Source organism: Lutjanus erythropterus, chromosome 19 (assembly GCF_056507025.1).
Source record: "Lutjanus erythropterus isolate fLutEry1 chromosome 19, fLutEry1.hap2, whole genome shotgun sequence".
NCBI classification, from domain to species: Eukaryota; Metazoa; Chordata; class Actinopteri; order Lutjaniformes; family Lutjanidae; genus Lutjanus; species Lutjanus erythropterus.
Genome location: NC_139335.1, coordinates 8,417,700 through 8,437,238, shown reverse-complemented (window position 1 = coordinate 8,437,238; position 19,539 = coordinate 8,417,700). Strand labels below are relative to the sequence as shown.

Here is a 19,539-nt window from a genome sequence, read left to right as displayed (position 1 = left end):
CCACTGGGTGGGTGCTTGTTACCCCCAGGTAGGTGGAAAGGTTCTGGATAGAACTCACAGAGAGGGTGGAGCCATTACACCATAGAAGGGTTCTCAGCAGAACCACTCATAGGAGGCTCTGGGTAGAACCTTTAACAGATGATTTTTAGTATAACCCTTTATGATTGGTTCTAGCTAGAACTCTGAAATGACTCCAAGTGGGAGCTTTATAAAAGCGTCCACCAGGAACCAAAACAGGTTCTTCTATGGGGAGAAGCTGAAGAACCCTTTCCGGTTCCAGTTAGCATCTGTATTTCTCAGAGTGTCGGCCTTTCTAATGAATATGCTCCTCCCTGTACTTTTTTAGAACCATCACACCATTTAACATGTTCGCCTGATGCAGGTTTAATAATGCAAACACTGACTAATGCAGAGACGCTCCTCACCTTCGTCCGGGATGGAAACCAGGGATGCAGGAGAGGAAAAACACACACACACATCCTGTGGTCGCAGCCTGTGTCCGGGCTGAGCAGGACGCCTCTTCATCACATCACAGCAGGTAGATGATGTAAGAGAGGAAGACGAGGCCCACGATGGCGAAAAACATCAACATCAAAATGTCCACCATGATGGAAACGCTGTCAGGAGATGGACGGTGTGTAAACGCGAGAAGGACACGCAGCAAAACAGCAGCTCCACCGCCGGTGCAGGAGATCGGCTAAGATCGGAACCGTTCGGAGGTCGACGGAGAACCATCTCGACCCTCCCCCCTCTGCTGCTCGGTCGTGTCTGGATGGAATCCTTCGTGTGGGAAAGTCTCGCGAGATTTGAACGAGCTGTTTCTTCAGTGTGCAACATGCACAAACCAATCATGTTTTATAATATAATATGGCTGTTTAAAATCTGGCCGTCATTAATGTCCCTTGCAATAATTTGAAGTAGCCTATTTTATTTTATTTGTTGACTTATTATATTAGACATGTATTAAATATGTCAACACAAATACCCATGCACTCAAAAGTGTTTCATTTCTAGTTCATAAATAAAGTAACTATGGTAATTGTAAATGATACACAATAAAACTATAAAACATACAAAATATAATAATGGAATATATAAAATAGACCTAATAAAAACATAATGAATGTCTGAACTATTAATCTATGAACTATTTTACTTTTAAATGAAAATATTTTATCATTTAATTTAAAAAAAAAAAATAATTTTATCATTTCATATTATTATATTTTAAATGAATGACTCTTAAAATTAACACACATTTTTCAATTTCTTGGGTACCCTTAGCTACGCTTAAACTACAGCCTAAAAAAAGGTCAGGTTATATAAAGGTTTTAGATTTGCGATCATTTAGGATGGAAAAAATGTGTAAACATCTACAGTAGGATGCATGAGAGAGTTAAAGCACAGGACTTGAAATTAACTTTTTCACCACCTTCATAAAACTCACGAGAGGGAGCGCTGACATCGTCCCACAGCAGCCACACTGACCAGGCCACCTGTAGACTTTTTTAACAACCTTATGAGCGCAGGCATCAGCCAGTAATAATACTCTCAAAATGCCACATAATCGGCCAATTATTTAATCGGGTCAAGGTTCAACAAGTGTGCTGCTGCTACAGGGAGCCAGGGGCCCCAGAAAAACCCAGCTCTGTCAGTTGTTTTTAAGAATTTGATTGATTGCTGATTTGTCAGAGAAAAAATAAATGCAGCATAGACTGATGAGTCCAGCATCATGTACATTTATTTCATTGTAGAAAAACCTAAGAGACAAAGATCGTTGGGTGACAGTATTACTTGGATCTCTGAGGATATGAGTATAATATACTTGCACTGCACCTGATAGGAACTTGAAAGTGAAAAAGTACTTTAGTAAAGGTAGAAAGAGAGTTTTGGAGATATCAGAAGTAGAGATATTTGCCTTGTCTCAAATACAATGGAACTAGATGGCACTCAGCTTGTGGTGCTCAAGGCAATAAAAAATTTGAAAGCATTCAAAAAACTCAACAGCAAATTAATCCACAGTCCTTGTTGTGAGTAGTTTTGTGTAGCCACTACTTCCTTTCTAGCTGAAAACTAGGAATTCTGATAGATTCTACTTAAAAAAAATAGTTCCTACATAAAAAAGCTCACCACAAAGTCTGTGGATTATCATGATTTCTGGAAAGAGACACTGCTGTTCAGTTTTTCAAATGTTTTTATTTTTTGGCAGTTGCCGTCTAGTTCCATTATATTTGAGAGAAGGCAGACGTCTCTACGGCTGACATTTCCAAACCTCTGTAACCCACAAGGAAAGGTAAGAGGAAGGATATTTATTTTTTATTCTTAAGTAAATTGAGCCTTTAATCCAGCCACTGTCTGAAGGACTTTCCTGCTGCACAAAATAAGACGCAGCACAACCAACAGTCTGAGAAAAAATGACATTTTATTGAATCTGCAGAATCATAAGTACAATTTGAAGTGCTGTAACAGGGCAACAGGAGATGATATCAGGTCCTTAAATCCGAGTATGTATTCAGAATGAGTTTTGAATACACGTGTATGTCAATATGCATATGGTATCTTTATTTTTTTTTTATTTAAAAAATAACAAAATTATATCAAAAACAAAAACGATTTAAGATGGAATGCACAAAACCGGTCTGAATGCTAAACCCGATTGTGGATTACATGATTTCACTCTGCAAAGTCTACAGTATATAACCAGTATCATAGAAGCAGGGAATGATTCATCAGAAGCGCAGGAGCCTACAATGAAGGCTGAAGGAAGGACTGGCAGACAGGATACTAGACAGAAACTGAATGGAAACAGGGTTATGATATGATGTTACGGTTCAGTAGATGAGTGATGCCAGAGCACAGAAGAGCGGCATTTGGCGCAAAGAGGTTAACTCCTGACTAATATCCAGGTCAGACAAACAACTTGCCCTGCCTCGCAGCCTGGGAGATTGAGAGCATCAGATCGCTGCCCTCTGCTCCGTCGCCCCCGCCAGCCTCGCACACACTTACATCATCGCGCGCTCAAATTTGACTTTGCGCTCCACAAATCCACCCTGAGCCACACTTACACAACACTGGCTGTCTTTGGCCACTTTTTCTTCTCATCCAGGGCCGATAGAATCGACGCCCTCGAGATGAAAAAAGGTTTGGATTGAGCCGAGGCTACCGGTGTTATTAAAGGGAGAGTTCACCCTAAAATCAAAAATATATATATTTTCCTCTGGCCTCTAGTGCTGTTTATCCATTTTGATTGCTTTGGTGTGAGTTGCCAAGTTTTGGAGGCATCAACCATAGAGATATGTCTGCCTTCTCTTGAATATAAAGGGACTAAATGACACACGGCTTTTGTTGCTCAAAATGCTTAAACATTCCTTAACCAATCACTGATTAAAGAAAGTGCTTGCAACCCTACTCCACACCAGTGTCTCTTTACAGAAATGATAGCCCAGTTACTAGCCCAGATAATCCACGGACCTGGTTGTGAGCAGTTTCATGAAGGAACTATTCTCTTTCTATAGTAGAGTACTTTCTTTCTACTAGAGAGAAAGTAGTTCCTACATGAAACTGTCTTCAGTGACCAGGCCATGATTTCTGTTGAGAGACATTGCTGTTGAGTTTTTCAAACAGACTTTTTGGCGCTTTGAGCACCACAAGCTGATTACCATTTAGCCCCATTATATTCAAGAGAAGATAGACATCTCTACGGCTGATGTCTCCAAAACTGCACCCACACAAAACCAATGAAGATGGACAAACAGCACTACAAGCCAGAGGAAAAATACACATTTTTTAATTATGGAGTGAACTGTCGCTTTAAATTAAAATTGCGCAAACTTCATCACAAGCCAGGAACGGCAATCACTTCAAGCCAAACCATCAACTCTTCAATTTACCCCAGAGAAAACACAACCGCGAGCTCTAAAACAGCTTTCCGATCTAGCATCTGTTTTGCAAATAAACTTGTCCTGTTGTCAAGTAGAGGTTAATGCAAAATACAGGCATACATACTGTACAGTGTGTTCATTCATTTTAGTTTGGCAACCTTTAAACAAGTTTGAGGTGGAGTTTTCTTTTTTTTTTCTGCTTCAGCGACCATTTTCATCAGCACTCAAACCATTCCTCACATTAGAACAACTTATTTCATGAATGCGCAACATCAACTTGCACCAAAACTACTTCCCCCTCAGCCACATTCACAAAAAAATTTAAAAAAAAATGAACCACTTTTGTCTGCAGGCGAGCCACTTCCTGGAGCACCATGACCTGTAGAAACATTTTCCCTAACTCACCTTTTTTATGATACATATACAATTGTACAATGTCATCTAGCTACATAGTGAGAGCCTTGTTTCTTTTAATAAAGCTGAACATTTTTCGGCCCCCCACCCCCACCTAAAAACACACCGCCCCGTCCTGATCGCTCATGTCTGTGACAGTCACAGTGCATCACAGGAGAATGAAACAGCAAGAAAAGAGGAAGGATGTGTGCATGGTCAGGGGCCGATGAGATTATTTACACCACTGAGAGAAATGGTCGAATATCACGTTTAAAGGTCCTCACAGAAACGCAGTATCCTGAGCGAAGGGATGATACGGCATTTCTGCGTAACAGCCAGCAACTTAAATGCTTGATTTTGTTTTATGAACCAACTTTATTTTTTTTTTTGTACATCTTAGAGACCCACCACCAACCAAATGCTGGTAAACTTTGGCTGATCAGCTGGGCAAATATCAAAAATAGTTGACGATTTTGGGATTCACCAGTCTTGCATCAGTGGATGGATGTCCGAAGCATAAAACTTTTCTTTCATGTGTATTTTAAATGCAATTACTTTCTTAGAAGCTCCAGAATATTAAACAACGCAAGAGAGTTCTCACCTGAAACTGCAGGTTTCAGATTAATCCCACAACCAATCTAATACTAGATAAACTCATCTGCCTTGGTTCATAAATTGAGTTGCTGGTTTATTTATTTAATACACTTACTTTTTTGTTTTCTTTTTGAAAATAAGCATCTTACAATAACGAGAAAGGCAAAAGAAGAAGAAGAACAGCATGAGAAAAACGACATTTACTACAGCCAAGGATTCAACGTCTCTCACATTAAATGGAAAAAAAAAGACTGGAATGTTCACTCACAAAAACAGTGGAATATATTTAAAATTAAAAAAAGATTCACAATATAGAGTTGTGCTTGGCCTTCTCTTTTATCAATTCTTTGATGGTGATTTGGAGCAAAAAAAAAAAGGGGGTGGGAAAGACTTGACCTGTTCCCATCTCCTTTCTCCAAACCTTGATCACCATAAGTTTGTGATTCTCTCAGGACTGAAGGCATTCAGGCTGCAAAAAAACAGGAATATGTGTATTTATACTGTTCGTCCACACCAGCTGAGGTGATGTTTTTAGTGTGGCTGCAAGATTTAGACTGATAATGTCCCCTAACTTGTCCCTGATCCCTCCTGTATCCGACACACCCGAGAGGGGCGACGTCAGGAGGTGCTCTTCAGTTAGGCTACGATTCCAGTTTCACAACAATACCCACAATGCAGTGCTCAACACAAGGGTGCCTTCTTGAGCACCTGCATCTTATAAATGTATTAAAAACCTCTCTGTTAAGACTGATAACTGGTTAATTCGTGCAACAGCAACAGGGTTAGAGGTTAAAGGAATGTACACAAGTCAAAAATATTCAAGCTTAGTCCTGATAAGACTGAGATTCGACACTGTGTTTCCAGTCGGGCCAAGATCACGCTGCAAAATTAAAAGAAAGAAAAAACACCCACCCACGCTTTGAACTTGTTTTCTCCACAGAATACCGTCTGCAGCTGTGTTGACTGACTCGTGGGGGAAAAAGGGACTTTTTTTTTTTTTTACATTTTTCTTTCTTCTTTCTTTTTGCATGATGTTGTGTCAGGATTGTTAAGTGCTATAAGCGAGGATGGAGCTGTGTGACACGGCGTGACCCCTGACAAACTGCGATGAACCGTGAGTTTATCTTTTAAGACTTTCAATTTCCACCAGCCAGGATCTGGGAAAGATAAGAGGGATGACGGGACATCCAAACAGAGACAGACATCGGCACGGACAGACTGACAGAGAAGCAGGCAGACAGACAAGAGAAGGACAGAGAGACAGACAGACAGACAGGTGGGGAGTCTGTGGTGGAGCTGAACAGTGAGAGCAGAGCAGGGATGCAGAAAGGGGCGGGTGGGGGTGGGGGTTCAGGGTCTCACAGGACAGGTTAGGGAACAAGAGTAAAATCAAGAGAAAGCGGCGTTAAGATGAGATGGCACTGGGCTTTTCCTTTCCTTCTTTCCCTCCCTTTCTCTACCTCCTCCTCCTCCTTTTTCTCTCCCTCTTTTTCTTTTTCTCTCACTCAGATGGCCTCCACATAGTTGGCAGGCAGCATGCCCTTCTGGCCGGTGCGCTCCACGCGGCCGTACATCCAGCCCTCATCGATCTGCTGCACGTCTACGATCACATCCCCGTCCATAAAGGACACCTCGTCCTCATCGGCAGCAGAGTAGTCATACAGTGCCCTGTACCGCTTCTGTGGACAACAAAAAGCACAACAGTTAGTAGATTATTAAACTAGTTGCTGATAGACGTTTAAGCTCTACAGATACAAATTATGGGGTGCAAACATTTTCCCTTAAATTTAGGGGTGGGGAGACATTGAAGGACCTACCCCAGCACTGGGAGGAGGGGCGGCGGCTGCCTGGCGCACGGGTTCAGGAGTGGGCTCATAGTGGTAGTTCTGGGAGGCTGCAGGTTGCTGGTAAGCTGCTGGTGAAACAGAAAGAAAAGTGGAACATCAGTGAATGAGCTGGAAACATGTTTTCTCCTGTTTTCAGCAGCTATAAATCTGCAATCTGGAGATTTGAGATTTCAGTGTATGCAGCAAATGCAGGTTAATGCCGGGTGTGTTTACTCCTGTCTGTATATCAGCATGACCTGTTCCAGAAAGCGAAGAATTCAAAAACACAGCAAGCCAAGACGTGCATCCAATGGCTGATTGATTTCCCTGTTGCACAACCTGCTGAACAATGGCTGACTGTGTGTGAAGTGTAAATCAGGCATGTAAAACACAAACAGCAGGTACGCCGGTCATTCAAATACTTAACTGTAAGTTTTCCACTGCCCACGTAAAGCTTTTGGTAATTTTCAGACATAGTGTTCATAAAGTTTTTCAGACTTATGACTTAAAAAGTTGCTTATTTTGAGCTTCAGCAGCCTGAGAATGAATAAACCTGTTTGTCCACAGATTTAACGTCAGATTATTATTATTTTTCTTTCTTTTCAAAATAGAATAAGATTGAAGATTAAGATAAGATTCACCATCTCATCAAGGGTCCTCAGGTAGAAAGCAGAAATTATCAAACAAAGATTAAATAAATAAATACATAAATAACAGTAATAATAATACATGAAGTAAACTGACAATACAAACAATCACCATAGTAACATCGCCCAGGACAAACACATAAGGGTTCTCCTATCATCTCAAACCACACCTACTCCATCTTTTACTTTTAGTGTCATCAGAACAAAAAAGCATGAGAAATAAAATAGATTAACAGATCAATACACATTTTGCCAAAATACTGAGTTTACTTATGAGCTAAAAATGAAGGTAAATACAATCAAAACCGAAAACAGGTGGATTTCAGACAAATAAGCAAATGCATCTTGACAAAAGAAAAAAAAAATCTTCAAATTTAAAGCACTTTAAAAATTCTAGATGCAATAAAAAAATTTGTTGAGTATATCTGAGTGAAAAATGAAGATCTGAATGGAGTGAAGAGGAAGCCAGTGAAGTGGATTATACATGAAACAATGATTTGTGTGCATTAAGGGCATCTCAGGTCAAATCTACAAATATTATCATAAACTACATTTGAAGGATGAAGATGTGTATCAGAGGTGTTAAGGTGTATAATGTCATCATTATGCATTATCAAAATGACTTAGATGATTTTAAAGCACACCAAATTCTGCAGCAGTGCAACTACATCTGCAGTCGCTGAATGGAGGAGGGCAGTGAACAAGTTAGAACCAAGATCCCTGAGCGGCGTGACGAGGCAACACCCAGCCTGGTCAGCTCACGTACAGCCTGTGGCAGCGATGGAGCCAAGCACAGACGAGGCAAGAAGCTTAAAGAAAAATGTAGGTACTTGGAGTATCTCTCTCAGAGAACCAAACACACCTAATGCAGTTATCAGGCACTGAATTGTTTAAATGGGGCTGGGTGGAAAGGCAGAAAATTTAGATCACAGGAGTTTTTCTTAAAATTTCAATATCAGTGCTTCTGAACATATCATTTTAACTGTCAGGTGTTCAAATTAGAAAGATATGAGGTGGCACCATCACATACTCACTCTCACACACACACACACACACACACACACACACACACACACACACACACACACACACACACACACACACACACACACACACACACACACACACACTTGGTCAGATGTGTTCAAAGCGTGTTCAGAAACAGGTTTACATTTTTCCCTGCAGTTTGCAGTGAAGCAATTATTGATCAGATGATTAGTAATAAACAGTAACTCAAGCCTAAAGCCTCAAGATGAATGAAAACTGACTGTGGCCAAATAACTGCGGTGATTTCAACTTATTATTTATATATGAGGGAACAACTGGCAGAACATCCATGGTGGACTAGAATCAATGAAGTGAAACAAAGCTATTAAACTGTATTTATTATTTAGAATCAAAAGAAGAACTTCAGTTTTGGACAATGTTTGTAAAGTCTGGGACAGTTGAAAGTAGTTTTTTGGACTATTTTTACTCCTGCCCAACAGGTTTATTGTGTCTGTGCTTAGAGGAGATGAATAACTGGATGAGCCGTGATCTTCTTCATTTAAATAATGACAAAACAGATTTTTGTGTCTGGCAACAGAGAGGTGGTAAAAACCTTAGCTCTTGGGCTCTAAAGTCCAAAATCTTAGTTTACTAACTCTGATCTCACTTTCATCAGCCATATTAAAGCAACTACAAAAACAGGCTTTTAGCCAGAATCAAGGGTTTTATGTCACAAAATGACAAAATGAGAGAAGCTCACCCGTGCATTTATCTCCTGTAGAGTGGACTACTGTAATGGGCTCTTAACTGGCCTCCCCCAAAAGACCATTAAACAATCACAGCTCAATCAGAATGCTGCCACTTGAGCTTTAAAGTATATTAAGGTATATTACTCCAGTCCTAAAATCTCTGCAACTGCTCCCAGTCAGCTACAAAAGAGATTTTAAAGTGCTGCTACTTTTCTATCAGTCATTGATTTGGGCCCAGAGTACATTTCTGATACGCTCAACCAATATAAACCAAGTAGTACTCTGAGGTCCATGGACTCGGGTTTATTAGTCTGGAATGAACTGCAAAAAGATCATCAGTGTGCTTCTAATGCAGCAATTTTGAAGTCCAGGTTTAAAACATTTCTTTTGTTCATGTGCCTACGCCCGAGTGCTAAAATCTGTACTTAATGCACTTTCATCCTGAAGGAGAACTCTCGTCACTCCCACTGGGAGCGACGTTCTGAGCTCACAGCTGAGATCTACTGGTTTTTGTTTGCATGACAGCAACCCAAAAGTAATCAGCTCCAGATCATTACTGCACAAGATAAGTCAAATAATACTAATAGTGCTAACAATCGGTTATTTCTTCGTGAGCACCAAAGAACACAAATATACTCATCAGAAGTGTTAAAGTGCTGCATAAACTTTTGTCAGTCACCTCGATTTGACTTCCCCTCGTGGGTCCTGATGATGCAAGATGACAATCACTAAAACTGTCTGACAAGTTGTTTATCAGTCTGTTTTCTCCTCTTGGATCATTTGTAAAATGTGAGAGTTTAAGCAACCGAACAAGAACTAAAATATGTCTTTATCTTGGGTCTGGACTAAATGAACCAAACTACACTCTTAATGAAGTTAGATATAAGTTGGCATGTGTGGGTGAGTGTTTGAAGGAATACCTGGGCTAGGGATGCTCGGCTGATGATGTGGGACGTCTCCTCCCGTCTTCTTCCTCTCAAACTCCTCATGGTACCTAATCTGCAAGACACAAACACAAACTGTGTTAAGGTCATAGACAAAGATGGATGAGTGCATGCAACTTCACATAGGAGCTTCAAATCATCAGGTGCATCCTTCAGGGTTCCTACAACTTTTTCAAAGTCAAATTCAAGCACTTTTCAAGCATTTTTAAAGGTGAATTGTCAAGCTTTCCCTGCACCTTACAGCTGTAGTAAATTATATATTTATACACCCTTTATATGCAGTATATGCTCATAATGTATAGGCCCTATTTAATTGCTTCATCACATTAAATCTGATTTTAAGTTATCATCTGTTAGCCACTTACTGGTCCATTCAGGGCTGGGAATCAAACTCCAATACTTTCACAGTACAGATCAAATTGCTTCAATATTATCAAGTATCAAAAACTGCTTTGTCATGCAATACCAAATTTCAATACCTAAGGAGTTTTGACCATCTTTTTTTCCTTATAATAACAATAACAAACTTGATTTATTCAGTGCTTTTTAAAACAAAGTTAAGCACTGCTTTACATGGTAGACCCAAGATGAAAGCCAGAATGGGACAAGTGAAACCAGGCAGTTAAAACAAAACTAAATGGAATAAACCCTCCCGACAACAATAAAAATAATTAGTTATAATAAAACAAACAATAAATGATGTCAAGAACAAAATGATGCATTGGAGTTAATAAAAGGTCCTTTTTAAAAGGTAAGTTTTGAGAAGTGATTTACAAGAAATCACTGGTTCTGCAAGCCTCGGATCCTCTGGCAAGGAGTTTCATAACTGCAGAGCTATGCCTGAGGATCTGCGTCTTAGCTCATGTGGGAGGAGCAACTCAGCAAAGTAACTGGGAGCTAAACCATGAAGTGCTTTAAAGGTGATTAGTAAAATCTTACAGTCAATTCTAAAACTAACTGCTAACCAGTTAAGAGAGGCTAAAGCAGGGCTGATATGATCTTGTCTTCTGGTATTAGTTAAAAGGCGGGTAGCAGTGTTTTGTACCAGCTGAAGATGAGAGATGATTTTCTGGCTCAGCCCTAAAATACAATTATTATACTATAGTCTAATACTGTACAGAAATTCCATCAGTTCCTTCACTTAAATCCAGTGATCCTGGTTGAGTACAGTGCTCACAGTAAGAAATAAAGGGTTCCTTAGCTGCTTCAAGGTATTTGAAGGAGGAGGATTTGAAGGATTGTTCAGGAATTCATTTTGTGTGAAAGGTAAAAGCACATAGGCTGCTTCTGACTTATTTTATTTCTTATTTTCTTAGCCTCTCTTAACTGCTAACCAGTTAAGAGAGGCTAAAGCAGGGCTGATATGATCTTGTCTTCTGGTATTAGTTAAAAGGCGGGTAGCAGTGTTTTGTACCAGCTGAAGATGAGAGATGATTTTCTGGCTCAGCCCTAAAATACAATTATTATACTATAGTCTAATACTGTACAGAAATTCCATCAGTTCCTTCACTTAAATCCAGTGATCCTGGTTGAGTACAGTGCTCACAGTAAGAAATAAAGGGTTCCTTAGCTGCTTCAAGGTATTTGAAGGAGGAGGATTTGAAGGATTGTTCAGGAATTCATTTTGTGTGAAAGGTAAAAGCACATAGGCTGCTTCTGACTTATTTTATTTCTTATTTCTTATCTAAAAAGCAAAACTTTAAGTCATTGAGTGGTTAATTATTTAAGTAAATTTTCAAGCTGTTTCAAGCTTTCAAAACTTCTACATTTCAAGTGTTTTCATGGATTTCCAGCACCCAGAGGAGCTCTGAGTCTTATTTCCAGGAAGCTGTCACAGTGTGCAGTTCATTTTCTATCCACCAGAGGTCTCCCACCAGCTCTCCAGCACCCCTGTGTCTGTGGCGATAGGTGGGGCGCGCTACGTGCAGCAGCAAAGCCTCGGGAAGCAGCTTGACACTGAGAGGAAATGACATCTCGGCGGCCGGAAGTAGTGTGAGCTCAGAGTTGCATAGCAACCCTCGCTGACACATCAGGAAGAACAGGTGAAGCGAAAATGGGAACTGACGAGACACTTGGGCACTTGGGGTGAGAATGAGGCAGCGAGATTTAAGAGGAAACTGAGAGGAGGAGGAGGAAGAGGAGGGAGTCATATGACTAAGCAGCAAAATGCAACTTTATTCATTCACTTTCGAACAGAGCAAAAAGGAGCACCTGCAGACAATTTCAGGTACAAAGAGCTCCTGATCGCCCTCCAACCTCTCCAGCCAGTGTGACAAAGGCTGCATTCAGTGTTACAGCATGAAACAGGGCAACACTGATGAAACTGAAACTGAGTGGCTGCTCTATGACTGCACTAAATTACCAGGCTGATAACAGACTGACTCACAGTGCCGTGGTCAAGATTTACAACCCCGATTCTGTTCGCGCTTACACCCGGGCTCAAAGAGCCCACTGTGCCGGCAGCACTAGCGAGGAGTGTATTCACAGAGTTGATGGGATGACGGAGTGTTTATGCAAAGGACAGTGAGGCGAGTGACTGAGAGAACACAGCAACTGTTCTCAAGTGCAATATGCTAAGTGAGAGTGTGTAAGGGAGATTATTTTCTGTTTGTTTAGAAGGAGCAGGTCTAACAGATGGTGTGTGTGTGTGTGTGTGTGTGTGTGTGTGTGTGTGTGTGTGTGTGTGTGTGTGTATAGAAGGGCAGGGGCTATTTACAGGAAGTGGCCCTGATTACTGCTGAACTAAACCTCCTTACTGCCTCTCAATCTTTGCTAACTGACAAGAGGAAGTTGATGGGAAAGTGAGGAAGGTCGACACCGAGAGTGAAAAGTCATGACAAAGCAAAAAAGGAAAAAAAAGAAAGAAAGAAAAAAAAAGAAGACTGACAACGACAATGACAGACAGGACAAGTCCAGACGAGTAGAAGTGAATGGAAAGCTTCACATTGCTGACATTCCTGACTCCCTAAAAACTTGGTATTTCACTCAGATGGGCATGGTTTGGCGGGATTTAGCAGTGCATGCTTCGGCGCGCTCCGTGACCGTCTCAGCCTCTGCTCTGAGTACACACATACTATATGAGATCGGTTTATTTCATGCATGTTAAGTACGAAGACATAAAGAATATAGTCTTCATGTTTTCCTATATAGACCAAAGTGATGGTCTGCTTTGTAAGTCTGTTTGGACTTGATGTAAGATAACCTAATGTATGTTATAACAAACTATAGTTGTTCGAAACCGTTTAGTTCAGCTGTACATATTTCCAGTACAACGTTACGATGAATACTCAGGTCAAACTCATTTGAAAATCTACAGGAAGTGTAATCATGACAGTTGCAGCCGTGCCAGCAGTGCAGGGAGTAACAATCTAGAGCCCTGTTCGGAGCTGGTGTTAACATGCATCCTGGGTGCTCTGATCTCAAATTGGACAGCTCTAAGTACAGCTCTGAACGCACTCAGGACAAATTTGCAATCTGATCGCTCAGACCGCATTCAGAGGTGGTCTGGGCCGCATGTGACCACATTCTTTCAGCAGTGTGAATGCAAATGTGACCTAGCTCACACTGAAAAACTGCCAACATAAGTGGCATCCTGTAAACACATAATTTGTTTCACTGTGATAGACATCACACACAGGCTTTCTTACATGCAGCATATGTTTGTGAAGACACGAGTAATCCCAGACTCCAAAATTGCACAATTTTGAGAGTTGTTGAGGGAGGAGAAACTTTAAACTTTGTGAAATGCTCTGTGCGAAAATTTCTTAATTATTTGGGCCTCTAAATTCGTCAAGTGTTACACATTAAGTAGGCTGGATTTTTATGTCTTTCATTTTGGAATACACTTTATGTTCGTTTGTCTCAGCTGGTTGAAAACGGCACATTTTTCAAATGTGTTTATGTGCATACAGAGCGAGGAAGTGAAACACCTATGGTGAATTCTTAACAGTTGTGTCTTCTTGTAATTTCAGCATTAAATGCAAAACATTAAGTTGTTTCTTTCCTTGTAAAGACACATCATGTTGCTGTGAAGAGCAAAGAGCAGAGACACCCTGTGGTGCGCCAGGAAGCACACTTTTACTTTCTCTGACTGTCAATTAGGCTTTCCTTTGTCATCTGCAGTGTGAAAACATCACATTTCCACACAGTTAGAAAAAGTTAAAATGTGCATCGTCCTGGTCATAGTGCAGTTATAAAATCCAGCGAGTTTCTCTCCTGTTGGGCTGCTGACAGCGCAGGTAAAAATATGACGCTCATAGTGGGCTTGGGAGTTTAGTGTGGCAGTGAATTAAAAAAATGAACAAATAAACAGCCTAATGGACAGTAATGGACTGACAACAGTGTTTATTAGCATATAGAGCAGGGAAACGGGAGATCTGCTCATAAGTGGTCACTCAGGACGCGTATGGAGACGCAGTGTGAACTCATGCACTCAGGGCTATTCACTTGTCGGATCACCGAGGACACGTTACCACCAGGCCTGAACAGGGTATTTCTATGTAAATCAATGAGCCCAAAAAAGTAAAGAAAATCATTTCTGTTTGAAGTTACAAGTAGGCATGAGGTCTATTATATGTTTTTTCAGGTTATTTTTGTTCTGGCTTTTCTAAAAAGTGATGGATGGCTGGTTTGTTCCTTAGTGTGCAGAGAAGACAACAAAAAGAGGGAAAGATGTAGAATTCATCTGGGGTGGTTCTCTTATGATTGCAAACAGATGTCTTGTTTATCAGTTCTGACTAAAAACACTTCCAAATATCCCATCACAATGCACTTGTTACCTTGATGTGGCTCATGTGTACCCACCCATAAATACATTTAACATATGTGTATCTTTCTCTGTCTTCTAAATTTCCTTGATCAGGCAAGATCTTTCACCACATGAAAGCTGTAATTACCCATCACCCTCCTCGCTAATTATGCCATTAGCGAAGCCAGTGCAGAGCTAGTTATGTGAAATGACGTATGTTTTGTACGAGTCTGTTTCACATGGAAATAAAAAAGGCGTTAACAGCTGACTTGAACCGTCTGGAGAGACAAGGTAAACGCTGCGTGCATTTCTACATTGCTGCTCTGTATTTACCGAGAAATGGCAAATCAATAACGTGAGCTGAGGGAGAGAGAGAGCGAGGAGGGGAGAGCGCAGGAGAACGGTCCATGTGAGGAGGAGCGATTTGAGGAGAATTCCATCACAGTAAATGAGGAGCGGTCTGAGCAGAAGTAGTCTGACATTTACTGATGCCGGTTACAAAGTGGGAGAATGAATGAATACTTAAAAAAAACATCAACATGCAAAATATTACTAAAATTGAGATCTTAAAAGGAAATTTCAGCACTTTTCATGTGGATATCTCATCAGTGTTCCTGGTGAATGTAGTCAATGAATTCCTTAGTGCATGCTATGCTGACAAAAAAATGCTCAGTTCTCCTTCCAACTGCGACGTCACCCATTGGTTTGTAGACTACTGTTTTGAAGCTGTGGTGGTCACCATCTTGGTTTTTTGCAACCAGAGAAAGCCCATGCTGCTCGTAACACACTCATAAAAAAAATGACCTTGAACACAGGAAAGTAAAATAAAACAGTCATTCAAGTTGGAATTTTTAAGTCGGAAACACGGGCAAGCTCCATCATGTCTTTTCTTCAATTTTGACTATATGTAGTGTTTTTTGTCATGACAGGTGCTGTCATTCCCATTCTGTTGATTTGTGCTTGTTAGAAGCCTCTGCAAGCATCTGGAGCTCGCCTACACCTCCTGTCTCTTTTTAAAGTCCCTGTAAAGGAGAGGGAGGGAGTTTTTCTTCCAAATACACAATAAAGTTAAAGAATACTGAAGAGACTGACAACCATGTGATACTGAATTATTAGTCAGAGCTAGACCGTTCAACTGTTGTTCACGATTTCTGTGTTTAGGACTTCTTGGGCGAACCTGAAACATGGCTCTGTGACGTGCCAAAGTTTACAAAATGAACATCATGCTGTACCGAAGAAAACTGAAACGAGCAATTGAGATCATAAACTCATTAGGAAACTGTTTACTGAGGTCATAAATCAAGTGAGAAGTAGTCAAGAGTGCATACAATCAGATTTCTTTTTGCAACCAGTACAGACACTCCCTTACTGGCCATTAGAAAGAATGCAAGTTAAAGGCACTTCCTCACTGGCTTCACCTTTCAGACCTGGAAGCTCCATCCACTATTTAATATTTGGTCTACAATGGTATCACCACCCTAGCCTGTAGCTAATACTTTATAGACCAAAACACATTGTTCAGTGACAAAATACTCATCTAGCAGGACCCCTGGCTACTCAGAGGCGGACACTAGAAATCCAAGCTGAAATGGCCATTAGGTCTTCCTCAAGAACAACTACATCACTGTGACATCGCTGGATGCAGAAACAACAATAGATTTTGCAAATGAAGAGCTCAGGTTTCTTGGTCAACATGCACTGAGGAATTTGCTTGGATATCCACATAAAAAGCGTAGAATGTTCCCTTTAATCTGGCAAAGCTCTCTCAGGCCCGAGAAGAAGAAGCCAGTTTCAGGAAGCGAAATAAAGATGCTGATCACAATTCATGCAGTTTCCACTGGTGAACTTTTAAAGAGAGCTAACGTAAGTATTTTTTTAAAAATATGCACCAGATAAAAATGACTTGCTGCGATATCAGGGATTCTCAAGAGAGGAAATGAGCTTTTTCAGTACACTTCATATAGAACATCCATCCTCAGAACAAATCCTCAGATCAATACAGCCAAAGGGATTATAGTGTATAGAGAACAACAGGTGCAGTGAAGGGTGATCGTCTTGATCACTGCATCGCTGACACTTACATTGCTGATTTGTTCCTGCGTTTTCTTCATTCTCTGCATCTCTGGTGTGTCTACGACCTGGGTGTAACCTTTCCCTTTATTCTTCTCAAAATCCTCCTTGTAGCGAACCTGCAGGGAAAAAAAAAGATAAGGTTAAAAACAACAAGAAGGTTACAACATGCAAGGCCACTGATATGTGCCACATATCAGCTGACATGAGTCACACAGCGAGATGAACGCTTCTCATGCGTTTCGAGTGAGTCAACAAGGAAAATCTAACAAATGCAGCGCAAATTATTATTTATAGATGCTTTGACCTAAATTCTTTCAACATATACAGATTAATGGGGGTGATCACAAAGGAAACTGATGGGTCTTTGTATTTATCTGCTTGTTTGAAATGAATTTGAATACCATTTTTTTGAAAGAAATAATTTAATACGCATCATATGTAGTAACTTTGGTATCAGTGTCCACCTTGTAAGTAGCGATGTACCGATTAATCGGTTGGCTGAATAAATTGGTCAATTATCTACCATTTTGAAATATACTGCACCGTGGCTGCTGTGGAGCTGTGGCGATGCTGGAATTCAGTTGCAATATTCAGGGACAGTAAGAAACTGTGTGAACATCGAGCCTCACTCGAAGCAAATTAACACCAGTGTGTGTGCGTGTTTGTGTTGCTGCTGTGTGTAACGCTAAATCAACTTGATAGACATGCCTTGACAGTGACAATAGAGCTACCTGTGAAACAGAAATGGTTGCTTTGTTTTCTTGACAGCGCTCTGTAACTTTGATTAGCACCCATTTAGAGTAGAGTCACTTGTTGAACTGAGTCTGATTTAGGTAGTCGAGAGATTACAGGCAGATTTTTCCCGAACCAATCAGCCAATCAGTTAGAAATTAAAAGATCTTCAGTCAATCAAAATGTTTTGTTTTTGACTGACTACAGCCCTATTATATATCAGCCATCAGCCGCCCTGCTCTCCAAATGTCAGCATCAACCACTGAAAACACATTTGGTCAACCACTACTTAAAATACTTGTACATCAAGGACCAGGATCATTGGTGAACTTTAGTTTGGCCTAGTAAAGGTTTTTATTTGGCCTAAAAGCATATTTTACAGGAGGAGTAAATTGGTTTAACACTTAATTTCATTACAGCTTCACACCGTTAGATCAAGTAACCTGAAACTGTTAAAATGTTCACCTCTGGTGAAAGGGAGAATTTTTCTTATAATTTTTACCAAATTATAATATACTATACTTCACTGAAGATTGCCATAAAAGTTTAGCGCACAGTTTGTTTAAATTATCTACGTGCAACCATGAACATTTTATCACCTTTTCCTCCACCTTTTGATTTAGTCTGATGGCCTACCTACATATTTCATATCTCAGTAAAACAGAAAGTTTTAAGTTCCGCAGCTTAAATAATGTTTTCTTGTGCATAAACTATAATACAACTAAGCATAAGCAATATGTAAGTGTATACGTGTGTGTGTTTGTGCTGAGTGCAAACCAAGTGTGGTTGGTGCTACATATATTGCTTAGTCTCTTGTGGTGACGTTCACTTCCTGTTTGCTGGGGAGGGAAGGCCTCGCATACAGGACGAGGTAGCAACCATACATGGTCATAATGAGAGGTAGTGTGTGGCAAACAGAATCAGAGTGTGTGTGTTTGCTTGTGTGTTTCTCCAGCCTTCCCAGTCCCACCCTGTCCTGACCCTAAGGGGCAGAGGAGGAAACGTCCAGCCCAAGCAACGTCAGATGACTATCAGAAACAATGCCTGGTGCTCTCCCTCACAGCTGCCCTGTGGCTCCAGTTTTCAAACCCAAAACCACTCACACAGCTTTTTACAAATCTGAAACTGGAACTCGTACACATGCTTTATTTTCAAAACCAAAGAAACAGCTGCACATCCCCACTTCTCTACATCTGATCTCCTGAGCATGTGCTGTGCATTTCACAAATTCATGCACCTTTCAAGCATTTTCAATGTACATTTTAAAGCATTTCCAGCCCTTTACAACCATGGTAAATTATATCTACACACATATACATGCTCAAAATTATTAGAGCCATTTCTGCATCACATTAGATTAGATAGTATTGTGCTTTAAAGAACCAAAAGTATGTTTTGTGACAGAATTCTATATAAGGAGACAAATAAAAAGTAAGACTGAACAAAACATACAGAGGAACACATACCGAAGAAAATATAAAAATATCACTCAAACAATTACTAATTAACTAACTACTACTACTAACAACTAACTTCAGTTCCAATAAAATCCTTTTTCATTTTCAAGCCGATGCTCATTGAAACAGAAACCTCCCGGCATGTTGGTGCCTGTTTGCCTCCCACTCACTGTTCTATCAGAGGGCACACATCAGCAAAGACTGACAGATCGCACTAAGCGTAGCCCACTCTCTCTGACTTATTTTCATTCTTTGTCTAAAAGCACTTTATCCAAAATCAAATCAGCAAGTCGAAAACCTTAAAAAATATTACATGGAAATTCAAATCAAGTTCTTTCTTGAATGCACTGTACACATGTCCAAAGAATGCTCCTATACATGTGTATTTAGAGCGCCGTTTCATTTATCGTTCAGTACTTGATGAGCAGAAATGGCTAGATGTACCACTTCAAATCAAAAAAGTCTTTACTTTTTATTCATTCTATTGTACATTTTACCTTTTATCTACC

At 40.3% G+C, this 19,539-nt stretch overlaps 1 protein-coding gene across 2 annotated transcripts in view; it reads right to left on the bottom strand.

The window, feature by feature from the left end:
* Nucleotides 1-4,062: 4,062 nt before the first annotated feature.
* The window catches only part of lasp1 (LIM and SH3 protein 1), a 42,785-nt gene continuing 27,308 nt past the window's right edge, over nucleotides 4,063-19,539 (bottom strand). The window contains exons 4-7 of one of the 2 annotated variants that reach the window (XM_084743504.1): nucleotides 16,850-16,957; nucleotides 9,998-10,076; nucleotides 6,686-6,780; nucleotides 4,063-6,547 (exon numbers count right to left, since the gene is read on the bottom strand). In XM_084743504.1, coding sequence (XP_084599630.1) covers nucleotides 6,374-6,547; nucleotides 6,686-6,780; nucleotides 9,998-10,076; nucleotides 16,850-16,957 — 456 coding nt within the window. In that variant the 3' untranslated portion in view covers nucleotides 4,063-6,373. Of the gene's footprint in view, nucleotides 6,548-6,685; nucleotides 6,784-9,997; nucleotides 10,077-16,849; nucleotides 16,958-19,539 lie in introns of both variants that reach the window. The other variant, XM_084743503.1, reaches the window with a different exon arrangement.